Source organism: Carassius auratus, chromosome 1 (assembly GCF_003368295.1).
Source record: "Carassius auratus strain Wakin chromosome 1, ASM336829v1, whole genome shotgun sequence".
NCBI lineage: Eukaryota > Metazoa > Chordata > Actinopteri > Cypriniformes > Cyprinidae > Carassius > Carassius auratus.
The window spans coordinates 31,821,408-31,833,827 of NC_039243.1; the positions used below are offsets into that span (position 1 = coordinate 31,821,408).

Sequence of the window (12,420 nt, forward strand, 5' to 3'; positions counted from 1 at the left end):
AAGGAGGCGGTCCTACGAAACTCTCGCGAGAGGATAGTTTGAAAAAGTGGCGCTTCAACGTCTTTCCAGACAGAAGTTTCAAAAGCGATTTCTTGCAGGTACGACTAAGATTAAACCATTTTCCCGAAACGCGTTGATCAGAAATTAAGTATTATACAGAGAAACTAACAAGCATGAATGTTCTGGTAAACTTTAAGTAGTTGAAAATTATAATTATGAGCTAGTCCTTCGTGTTTTTGGATCAATGCTAATGCTAAGTGTCGATGCGAACAGTTCCTAAACATAAACAAACGCTCTCACAGAGGGAAAACTATATTTTATTCAGCTGTTTCACATGTTTACTTATTTTATTTAGTATGGGACGTCATCTAGTTGTGTAGTATGTGCTAACGTTAGGTCATTTAATGAATAACTCTTTATTTAGATCATTAAAAGTGTCCGATGGGTCGAGGAAAGATCAGGTAACGATTCTGAGGTATCTCTGTTTAACGAATTAACTTTAACCTGTCAAGTGTGCTATTAACAGCTAAAGACAAAATAACGTTACATGTTCAAGTAGGTGTCTTTCATTTGGTATCTGTCTGATATAAATGGGTGTGTTGGTTTATATATATATATATATATATATATATATATATATATATATATATATATCTCATTCACACATGTGTTTTGTATGTGTGTTTCAGTAACATCAACATGTCTGGAGACAGTGATCTAGAGATTGAAGAGGCTTTCCGGAGAGCACAGAAAGCTCATAATAACAAGGCCAAACTTGTTGCCAGTTTGAAGAACAGATATAATAAGGTACTACAGCAGATGTACATTAAACAGTTCACATTATGATATACCACCCTTTTTGGGTCAGAAATGTGTTTTTGAGAGATGCATTTAGTTTATAAATGACTTCTGTTTGTCATGATGTAATGCATCTGTTTGCACATAAAGCTCAACTGTTTTCAACTTTGATAATAATAATAATATGGAGAAATATTTTTTTGAGCCCCAGATCGGCATTTTTGTTTGATTTCTTATGGTTCATATGACACTAAAAACTATGCTTGAACAATTGCATAACAAAAGCATATAGTAAAAGCAATCATTGTCATTTAGAAATGTAGAAATCTCTGCAATCTTTGTATATTGCAAAAGCTAGGAAATATGGCTGCTGAAATTAACATATTTCACAATATTTTTTTACTATGTTTGGTGAAATAGATGCAGTTGAATGGAATTTAACAGGTGCATCTCAATAAATTAGAATGTCGTGGAAAAGTTAATTTCAGTAATTTAACTCAAATTGTGAAACTCGGGTATTAAATAAATTCAGTGCACACAGACTGAAGTAAATTCTTTTAATTGTGATGATTTAGGCTTTGAATAAAAACCCACCAATTCACGATCTCAACAAATTAGAATACTTCATAAAATCAATAATAAAAAAAATCATTTAGTGAATTGTTGGCCTTCTGGAAAGTATGTTCATTTACTGTACATGTACTCAATACTTGGTAGAGGCTCCTTTTACTGAGTTACTGAAATTAACTTTTCCAAGACATTCTAATTTAATGAGATGCACCTGTAGAAGCATATGATATTGTCTGATACATAAAAAAAAAAGGAATAAGAGATTGATTTTAATTCTGTTCTCTGTGTAGTTGGAAGATAAGACTGAATTCCACGAAGAGTTCATCCGCTGCCTGAAGTATGCCATGATCATTTACACCCGAGAGCCGGCGGTGGAGAATGTCATTGAGTTTGTCACAAGGTTTGCTGCTAGTTTCGAAACTCCTGTTAATGAGAACGCTGAAGAGGAGGAGGAGGAGGAGGGGGACGAAAATGAGTTTTTGAACGTCCTGCTCAACTTCCTGTTAGAGGTAATCCCACTCAAATGCTGCATAAGCATTACTTCTTTACATTAGATTTCTAATCTTTACTGTCTTTTCCTCTCTCTCAGTCTCATGGTGCAAACAGCCACGCGGTGAGGTTTCGTTCTTGTCAGCTGGTGAATAAGCTCCTTGGCAGTCTGAGTGAGAATGCTCAGATTGATGATGATCTGTGGGATAGGATCCACGAGGCAATGCTGATCAGAGTCACAGACAAATACCCTAATGTCAGGATTCAGGCAGCACTGGCGATGTCCAGACTCCAGGACCCCAGCAACTTGGACTGTCCCACTATTAAAGGTACTCAGAATGCTCAAACTTCATGCTAAAGCACATTGAGCTACAGTCCCTAGTTAACATGTTTAAAACTGATCCTTGATTTTTCAAGAATATGAACTAAAACAAGGTAAAAGTGATTTATTCTGTGTTTTTAGCTTATATGCTGCTTTTGGAAAATGACTCAAACCCTGAAGTTAGGCGAGCTGTGCTGTCTTGCATCGCTCCCTCGGCCACTACACTTTCTAAAATCTACAAGCGCACCCGGGACGTCAAAGAGAAAGTCAGGAAACTTGCTTATCAGGTAAAATTGTTTAAATAGGTTTAGTCCAGATATGTTTAAACGTCCACTACCGTTTAAATGTTTGGGGTTAGTGTGATTTTTCTCTCATGCTCAGCAAGGTTGCATTTATTTAAACACCAATAAATGCAACCTTGTGAAATGTAGAAAGATGATTTTTCTATTTTAATATATTTTGAAATATAATTTGCTCCTGTGATGACAAAACTGAAATTTCAATAGCCTCTAGTATTCAGAAATCATTCTTATATACTGATTTGGTGCTAATGGAACAGGAACATGATGAAAACAGTTGTGCTTCTTATTTTAATTTTTTTGTGGGAACTGCATAAAAGAAAAGTTGCTGTCAATTTATTGCATCCTTTCTGAATAGAAGTTTTAATTTCTTTCAAAAGAAAAGTTTACTTACCCCAGTCTTTTGAATGGTAGTGTATGCTACAAGTTCAAATATAATGTGTGTATGTTTGTGGCTCAGGTGCTGGCAGAGAAAGTGCATATTCGAGCACTGAGCATTGCTCAGAGAGTCAGTCTATTGCATGAAGGTCTCAGTGATTCTGCAGGTAAGGAAATTCAGCGTTTGTTGATCAAACTGTCAAAGAATCCATTTTTAAACGTATTACAGTTCACATCAATCTCATATCAACAGTGTTTTAGACATAAACAAGGTATTTACAAGATGGGTCATTTAAGACTTAAATGTGGGTTTTTACCAATAAGGGAAATGCCTAAATATTTCTTTCATTTTAAAATCTCTGAGATGAGAACTTTTTTTTTCTGTAGTGTCACCTGAATGCATCTTAGAAATGTCATCTTGTGAAGTTTTGTCAGTTGCATATCTTGTTATTCCCTGCGCTCGTCATGAAATAGCCTTGTTGCTGTCAGGATAGTACAAGTCAATAAAACAAATCATACGTATTTCCTTTAGACTCAGTGAAGGAGGTCGTCAAGACCCATTTGCTGCCTGCTTGGCTTCGCATGCAGCAGGGAGATGTTTTGCAGTTGCTTCACAGATTGGATGTAGAGAATTGTGCAGAAACTGCGATGACTACTTTACAAGCCATCTTCTCCATGGCATCAAGCCCCGATGACCTCCTGCAGAACGGGGTCAGGCTGAATGAGAGGTCAGTTACTTGAATCTAAACACTGCAACAGGCATATGGCATAAATCAAACCATCTATACCCTTCATGTATTCATTTGGGATGTTGAGAAAGGATTCATGTAAAATCTAAAATAGAATGTGAAAATAGGAATAATTTGAGGTTTATTTGATCATTCTTTGCTTTTAGCTATTAATAGAAGCATTGCATTGAATGCCATCGTCTATCGCCACTGGCTGACAGATGTCATGATGTTGAGCCGGCATCGGCAAAATCAATGAAGATGAAATATTAGGGGTGTGCACGAGTAGTCTAATATATTATATCTGCAATAATTGAAATCGAAAAAAATAAGACTATTTGAATTTCACTAAAATGTTACTTTGCTGGCAGTAAATCCAGAGCACGCAAACTTTGTCATGTGAAACTGAATTCTTAAAACAGAATATTTTTTCAACAGTTTTCAAATGGTATTTTAAGATGCCAGCAGCACAACAAAGCACTTATAAATGTTCAACTCTGTGCAAAATCGCTTTCACAAAAATCACTGTCAGTTTTCAGTCTGCCATCCAATCACAGTGGAGACGGGGCGGGGCAAATAACACACTGAGAGGTTAATATTGATACGACACAGCATATGGAGACGACTTCACTCGACCATTTAGATTTATTTTATTTCAGCAAGAACATTTGAAACACCGCAAACACAATAACCATCGAACCGACTTAATATGTGGTTTACAACCATTTTTTGCATTTGCACATGTTGTTTAATGTTTTCAAATGAAAACAAAAAAACAGGATAGTCTATTTAATTGTAAGTTTATTGTGAAAAGGCTATAGCCTGATAAGATTGTTCAGAAATGGTGACAAAATAATGTTTGATTAAAACGATAACGTCTTTCTAATTAAGCGTAATTTAAATAAACAAATATTCAGGTTATTTTTTAAATAAGATTCAATATTTTCAAAAAATGTCCATCCCTAAAAAAAAAAATCTAGTGGAAAATGACAATGTTATGTTTTTAATAATATAATTGTTTTCAATGTTTTGGCAGATGTCGTGACAATTTTTAGCTTTGGTCTTCTTAAAGGTGCATATCTCTCTGTGCAGGAAACTAATCCCCGTGGACTCCCTAACATGTGAAAATGTGTTGTACTGGAGAGCGTTGTGTGAGTTTGTCAAGAATAAAGGAAACGAAGGTGAGGAATTACTGGAGCAGTTACTCCCAGAGACGGCCATCTTTGCTGAGTACCTGTACAGGTGATTGCACTGTTTCTTTTAATCCTTTTAAATGAGCTTTACATGTCTGTTTTTTTCCCCTGCTCGAGTTCACCTTAACATGAAACCTTTGCAAATGATAACCCAGTTATATAAGGAAGCGTTTTTGTTTCAGTTATCTAAAGAGCATCACTCAGCTGTCTGAGGAGCAGAGAGCAGATATGACACAGCTTGAGATGGTGATGACCCAAGAGTTCATTGGACAGCAGCTGATTCTTCTAGTCGGGTGTCTGGACACCTCTGAAGAAGGCGGCAGGTTAGAATTATCCAAACGTTTAATCTCTTACTGATCAGTGTAGAACAAACATGATTTGGAGGACTAGTGTCTTTAGTTCTTGAGGTTCTGGTTTCTCTTTATTACTAAAACGCCCTTATTTTTAAACCGCACATTTATTTTACATTGAGAATGTGGCATGTTAAACTTCTCGTGAACCGCTCTAGGAAGCGCATGGTTGCAGTGCTGCAGGAAGTTCTTCTGATGTCCAACACGCCCAGCTCTCTGATTGGTCTGCTAGTGGAGAAACTGATTGGAATTCTACGAGACGACGCACAGAAAATTCAGATGGTCAGTCTTTGTGAGACCATCATACTTTTGGAAAAACCTGCTTGATATTTAACCAATGTAGTCCTCTCAGATTAGAGTATGTACTTTTCTTTGACTGTGGGTCAGATATGTATCAAAAACAGCTCGCACCAAAAATTCAAGTGTTTTTTTTCTTCACACATTCTACAAGGTGGTTGCAATGGCTGAAAAAAATGATTTGTGGTCTTTGAGATCTGCTCCAATCTCTCTCTGCAGCAATTAGCCAACAGTTTCATTGTTTTGCTCGTCTCTGGTTATTTTAATCAGATCGCTGAAATAATATCTGACGTGAGAGAGCCCATTTTGCCCATCTCTGAACCTGTGGATGAGAATGAGAAACGCAGAAAACAAGTCAAAGTGAGTGACTCTTCATACACCGCTGGTGATTAGTCGCATCGCCCTCTTGCATTAGACAGGCTTCAATAAAATCTTAAAATACTTTTCTCTAGCTGGCTGAGGTTCGGGTGCAGATAATGGAGGCGAAGCAGACTCTAGAAGAATGCATCAGCTGTCAGGACTTCAGTCGCGCAGCTGAGCTGAAAGAATCCATCTCTGAGCTCGAGGAGCTGAAGAACCAGCTCGTCCTGGAGGCGTCACAGTCTGCTGACAACATCAAGGAGCAGCGTGTGGAAAAGGTACAAATCACTTGCGTACAAACACTCAAATACATAAAAAAAACCCGTTACCGTATTTTCCGGACTATAAGTCGCACCTGAGTATAAGTCGCATAAGTCCAAAAATACGTCATGACGAGAAAAAACATATAAGTCGCACTGGACTATAAGTCGCATTTATTTAGAACCAAGCACCAAGACTTCACATTACCGTCTCCAGCCACGAGAGGGCGCTCTATGTCTTCAGTGTAGACTACAGGAGCAGTGAGCAGCACAGAGCGCCCTCTCGTGGCTGTAGATGGTAATGTTTTCTTTTAGTTCATTTCTCTTGGTTCATGTCAAATTAATTTTGATAAGTCGCACCTGACTATAAGTCGCAGGACCAGCCAAACTATGAAAAAAAAGTGCAACTTATAGTCCGGAAAATACGGTACTTTATTTAGTCAGCACTGATGCTGATCAACAGTGAAAACTAAAAACTACATTGTTACGAAATATTTTAAATGCACTGTTTCTTGGGCTTTCTAATAAATAAATAAAAATTGAATGTTTCAGTTTCCACAAAAATATGAAGCAGCACAACTGATAATGGTAAGAAATGTTTCTTAAGCAGCGAATCAGCATCTTAGAATGATTTCTGAAGATCATGTGACACTGAAGACTGGAGTAATGATGCTGAAAATACAGCTGTGCATCACAGGAATAAATCACATTTTACAATAATACTAAAATGGAGTGGTAACATCAGCAACGGGAACCATGATTGGTTTATGTTGCAAATGCAGCGAATGCGCTTGTTGCTTTATATTTATATGGCTGATTAGCATTCGCTTTAGCATTGCAGCGAACTTTGAGTTCCTCTGAAACCCTCCACCTTCCCCAGCTCCACCTGTATAGATCTGATATGGGTTATTTGATATGCTATTTGTGCAGCAGCTTTGTCTTATATAATCACCGCTTCATATCAGCTTATATTGGCAGTAGCAAGTTCCTGTACTCGCTTGCAGCAGCAAGCCAGACATGAAGTGCCGAATTTAAATATAATCCCACATAATGTAGTCTTCTGTCATGTGTTTGTTTCCCCCAGAGCGATCCAACCACCTTGCTGAAATGTCTGACAATGTGTGCCGAGCTGTTCAAGCAAATGAACATCAAGAGAGGAATCTGCCCTACAATGAATGCTCTGATTGAGTCACTGGTACAATGCACATTCATAAAAGCACTCACATCAGTACACATTTCCTGCTATTCTGCATTCTAGGTTCCTAAGTGTATAACACTTTTATCACAAGCCAATTTGGTTTCTGGATTCTCAACCCATAATCAGTGGAGTGCTTAATTAGAGCTGCAGTTATGGGAATACAACTTAAAAAAGTGATCTCTTTATTCTAGATACTGCCAGGTGTGTCCAACCCTAACCCTGCTGTTCGCAACATGGCTGTCACCTGTTTGGGAACCGCTGCCCTCCACAGTAAAGACCTTGCCAACACACACCTTGTGCTGCTCTTGCAGGTATTTATGATACACTTGCTATAAAGATGAATGAATTCACTTTGTCCTGGTGGCTCAGAGGTTTGTTTTTTATTTCTGTGTTTAGATCACACAGCTAGACGAGCCTAAAATCCGGATCAGTGCTCTCCGTGCTCTCATCGACCAGCTCCTGCTCAATGGCCTCAACATCCTGCAAGACAAGCCTGCTCCTGTCTCCCAAGACGACAGTAACGAGCAGCCTGAACATCAAGCTGAGGAGGAGAGTACCATTCAGAGCATCCTGAAGATGCTCTCAGACTTCCTTGATAGTGAGGTACTGCATGTCCATTATATTATAGGTTATACTATATTGGAGCGTTGCTATCACTAGTAAACCTGCTAGTTCCTGCCAATACCCTACAGCTATATAAATCATCTCTGTATGCCTATTGTAATAAATTTACTTAAAGGCAAAAAAGATAATGTTTACCATCACTTTAAATGGTTAGTTGCACCATTTCAAGTGGACCTGATATGAACGTTGCAGTCGGTTTCTTCCTTTATCTCTGTGATCAAATCTGTATTTTCAGCATCGTTACTCCAGTCTTCAATGTCACATTATCCTTCAGAAGTTATTCTAATTAGCTGATTTTATTAAAATATAAGTATTTTGTAACAGTTCACACTATTGTTCAAAATAGGGGTGTAAGGAAATACTGATACACGTGAGTATCGCAATATTTTGTTTGGTGATACTGTATCGATTCTCAAAAATGGAATATTGATATTTATAAAAATAATAATAATAATAATACAAGATTCGTGGCAGTTTCTTTTTGAGTTTATATCCAGACCGCTAGATGGCAGTCTTCATCTCTGAACTTAAACAGTGACGCGTTGCTCGCGTCGCGCTCTCTGTAATTCCACGCGGAACATAAATACAAGCTGAAAAACCTGTGAAATACAAGTAGAAAGGTTCTGAGAATGTTAAAACATCTGTATTTATTTATTTATTTTATAGGAATCCTGCAAGATCTTTATTTTTCATTTATATTAAGCAGATGTAATTTTTTGTTCAGATCAAAATGTTACATTGTCACAATTGTAAACTTAAGCTGTGAACCTTTAAAAGTAGGGTCTTAAAATATATATGGTCTTTTTATAAAATAAATGTATACATTAAAGAATCCTGCAAGCACTTGAACAAAAAATTGTTTCAATAATGTTGAATGTTACAGGGACTGATTATTGCAAATGCAGATGCCAGTGTGTTCTGGTTATTAAAAAAAGTATAAATTTTTTGCTAAGGTTTGCATATGGTGGTGTTTTCTTAATGTCAGCTTTATTTAAAAAAAAAAAAAATCCTATTCCTAAATTATGAAATATCCCAATATATCGCCTTACAGTATCGCAGTGTATCGCAATATATTGTATCGCAATACGTATTGTATCACTAAATTCTTGCCGATATTCAGCCCTAGTTCAAAAGCTTGGGGTCAGTGTTTTTTTTTTAAATTTATTTATTTATTTCTAATTTATTTAGCAATGATTTGTTAAATAGGTAATGTGATAGTATTTCGATTTTTGTTCATCAAAGAATCCTGGAAAAAATATCTCTGGTTCCAACAAAAAAAGTATTAAGCAACAATACTTGTTTCCAATGTAGTGCAAATGCTGGACCAAATAAAACATTAATTTCCATTTCTTAGATCTGTGAGCTCCGCACAGAGACCGCAGAAGGTCTGGCAAAGTTGATGTACTGTGGGAGAATCCTGAGTCCAAAGCTGTTGTCCCGTCTGGTGCTGCTGTGGTACAATCCTGTGACCGAGGATGACCAAAGACTGCGCCACTGCCTGGGGGTGTTCTTACAGCTGTATGCCCGCGCCAGCAGGTACACACCTCTTGCTTAATCATATCAGTGCTTCAAGTGTAATGAAAGGGAAAGTGCACCCAAAAATGAAAACCGATATTTACTCTCACAAACTCATGCCGTTCCAGACTCATAAGACTTTTATTCAACTTTGAAATAGAGTATTTAATTTCAGTCATATGTTTTATGCATTGAGACAGTTTCATTTTATTAACCATTGGATTTAAAAGTAAGAAATAATTTTTCTTTCAATAAGAAATGTACACCATTTTGTCTGAGAAATAATAGAGCACCTTTTCATTTGTCTTAAAATTTTGTAAAAAAAAAAAAAGTGAGAATCCCATCATGAAATCATAAATCGTATCACATTGTGACTTGAGTGAACCGTTACATCCCTACTATCTCTTAAATGAATTCGGTGTTTGTTCATTCTGCCATTAACATTAAAGACTTGTAATTGCAAAGACGGATGTTTACAGTTGTCCCTGTAATTGTTGTACACTAGAACAAATCAAGAATGTGTGGAGGAGAGTTTTCTTCCAACCATGAGAACTCTGTTTAATGCTCCTGTGACATCTCCGTTGTCTGAGGTAGACACATCCAACGTAGCTGAACTGTTTGTTGAACTAACTCGACCCAGCACTCTTGTGAAGCCTGCAGCCGTACAGGTACACTTGAATACACATGCATGCTTAAAAAAAACTAAACGGGGATGGGTTTTGTTCAAAGCGCTTTAAAGTGTTGATATTTTGTGATTGATTAAATTTTTTGCAGGCTGTGTCTGTGCATGACTCTCTGGCAGTGCGTGTCTGTAATGAAATCTTGCGAGACATTTCTGCTCCCGAGGTGCGTCTCTTCTGTAAAACTCTCAGCTGGCTGGAGATTAACACTGAACCTGGACCAGCTAACAGTGAATTGCAACTCCTGTTAAAAGACATTTTACAGGTACTCTTTTGTGGTTGGAGAGTCACACTGGATGAACGCAAAGTACAGCAGATTAAGCAGAAATAGAAAATAAATATTCTGTCAGATTAGAACAGCATTAGTAAGCAGTTATGATCATCAAGTGACTTCGCTCTTGTGTGTGCATGTGTGTTACAGGAAGTAAAAGATAAGCACTGTATAAGGATTATTGAGAAGCTTTGTAACCAGCTAAATGGAGATCGTTGTTCCAAATCAGCTGGTGCCCAGGACACAACTTTGCAGAACTTGGATGACAACAATGGAGGTACTAGCTAGTAATAAACTAACCTTTACCAGGCTGAGAAATGTATCGAGGGTTAAAGATCAAAAACTTGTTCCCTTGGTGAATAATATATGAAGAGTTTTGTTCCAAAACTTTTTATTTTTTTCAATTGAGTTTCAGCCAAAATCTGTATTGTGTCTTGTCGGCATTGAAAAGTTAATTTTTAATTTTACACAAAATATGATATTTGCAGAGTTATTAGGCAACCTCCTCTACATTGCGAGTAAAGGCGGGTGTACACGGTGCGAATTCGGATGGTCGGAAGATCGTATGTCCACGCACACGAATTTTTAAACATGCATTTTCCGTGAGGATAGAGGTAGTGTATGGGGATATATATTATAGAATACCGTTACGTTTATGGAGAGTCCCTGTAAACTACATATGCATGTGTGAGAGAGAGAGAGAGAGAGAAAGAAAGAGAGAGAGCGAGAACTAAAAAGGCATTGGAATATGTTGCTAGAAACATCATACAGCGCTCGCTGTTCCTGTCAGAGTTCAGCAAGTTTATCCTCCTGGTCAATAGTCCACATTCGCCCTGGCGCTGCCGTCTTCTCTTTGTTCTTCTGTGGTTTTCCTAGTTCGTGATTGGTCAACTTCAGATAAATCAACAAATCGGCTCGTTCAACCGCACAAATGGCACGAATTCAAACCGATAGCTCACAAACTTTTTAGACATGTTTAAAAATGATCGGGAGGTCGGGAAGTGCTCGTAAGCCACTCTGCTCAGCTCGTAATTCATCACAAATGATACGAGCCGCGACCACACGATTGAAAAAAATCGCACCCGAACTCGTACGACAGCAAAAATCTATCCGTGTACGCCCGCCTTAATCTGGTGACTAAATTATGTCTAATATTAGCCAATGGCTAATAAATTCTCAGATTTTACTCACCAGTGTGAGAGTTGGGGACTGCAAGGGTTTCCCAAAGTTTCGCATGCCACTGTAGCACTAGTCAACTAAATGAAACATTGCAAAGATGAATGCACTTTTGGAAGTTGAAAAAATTTATTTTATTGCTGAATTAATTTAAAGCATTAACAAGATGACTGTTGAATTCATTTTGGAAGTGATGACTGATGAATGCATTTTTAGTCCAGTGCTTGTGTATTAGTTTAGTATTGACCAAGTTCAGAGGCTGTCATATATGGATCATCATTGCATTTTGGAAAAAATTCATATACATTTTTTATATAATAAATCTTTGAAAATCAGAACCTAGATTTGAATTAAATTTTATAACCTAAAGATGCTATGTGAAAGTTTAAAACAGAAAATATTGGTTTCCATCCGGCCACTTTCTTGGTAAAGAAAACATTTTTACTCCAATTAATCAAAATGGATTTATTGCTTTTTAGAACCAAACTCTTCATATGTATATTAATATAGTTTTATTTATTCATCTAACATTGTTTTTAGATCTGTGTAGTTTAGTATGTATATTCAGAGGCAATTATTGGTGGAGTCGTACCATGATGAAGTAGTTTTAAAGTATAATTTTGATAACTGTTCGGATTCATAATCCTCGGTTGATTCAATGAAAGTATTTGACATAAGTATCTGTTACATTAACAAACCTATCTGTGCTTTCTTGCAGAGGTGAACAAAGATGAAACTAAAGCTAAACGTGCAAAAAGAGGTACAGTTATATTCATTGTAATAAAATACAACGAGGATTAATGATTGTTGTTAACTTCCACACTGTTGTGTTTCAGGCCAGAAAAAAGCTTCCACAGCAAAGAATGGCAAGAAAGCCAGTAAAGCAGAGTTGTCCTCTGAGGAAAGGTTGGC

The 12,420-nt window shown here is 37.2% G+C and overlaps 1 protein-coding gene across 4 annotated transcripts in view; it reads left to right on the forward strand.

Moving 5' to 3' along the window:
• The window catches only part of LOC113107769 (condensin complex subunit 3-like), a 25,736-nt gene continuing 13,316 nt past the window's right edge, over positions 1-12,420 (forward strand). For 2 of the 4 annotated variants that reach the window (XM_026270481.1, XM_026270472.1), the window contains exons 1-22: positions 425-461; positions 690-807; positions 1,659-1,877; positions 1,958-2,186; positions 2,321-2,466; positions 2,939-3,023; positions 3,389-3,584; positions 4,677-4,826; positions 4,960-5,100; positions 5,286-5,409; positions 5,695-5,784; positions 5,877-6,062; positions 6,597-6,632; positions 7,129-7,239; positions 7,434-7,553; positions 7,639-7,845; positions 9,221-9,402; positions 9,887-10,049; positions 10,156-10,326; positions 10,483-10,609; positions 12,227-12,268; positions 12,345-12,414. In XM_026270481.1, coding sequence (XP_026126266.1) covers positions 442-461; positions 690-807; positions 1,659-1,877; positions 1,958-2,186; positions 2,321-2,466; positions 2,939-3,023; positions 3,389-3,584; positions 4,677-4,826; positions 4,960-5,100; positions 5,286-5,409; positions 5,695-5,784; positions 5,877-6,062; positions 6,597-6,632; positions 7,129-7,239; positions 7,434-7,553; positions 7,639-7,845; positions 9,221-9,402; positions 9,887-10,049; positions 10,156-10,326; positions 10,483-10,609; positions 12,227-12,268; positions 12,345-12,414 — 2,933 coding nt within the window. In that variant the 5' untranslated portion in view covers positions 425-441. Of the gene's footprint in view, positions 99-424; positions 462-689; positions 808-1,658; positions 1,878-1,957; positions 2,187-2,320; positions 2,467-2,938; positions 3,024-3,388; positions 3,585-4,676; positions 4,827-4,959; positions 5,101-5,285; positions 5,410-5,694; positions 5,785-5,876; positions 6,063-6,596; positions 6,633-7,128; positions 7,240-7,433; positions 7,554-7,638; positions 7,846-9,220; positions 9,403-9,886; positions 10,050-10,155; positions 10,327-10,482; positions 10,610-12,226; positions 12,269-12,344; positions 12,415-12,420 lie in introns of those variants that run through there. The other 2 variants (XM_026270490.1, XM_026270498.1) reach the window with 2 other exon arrangements.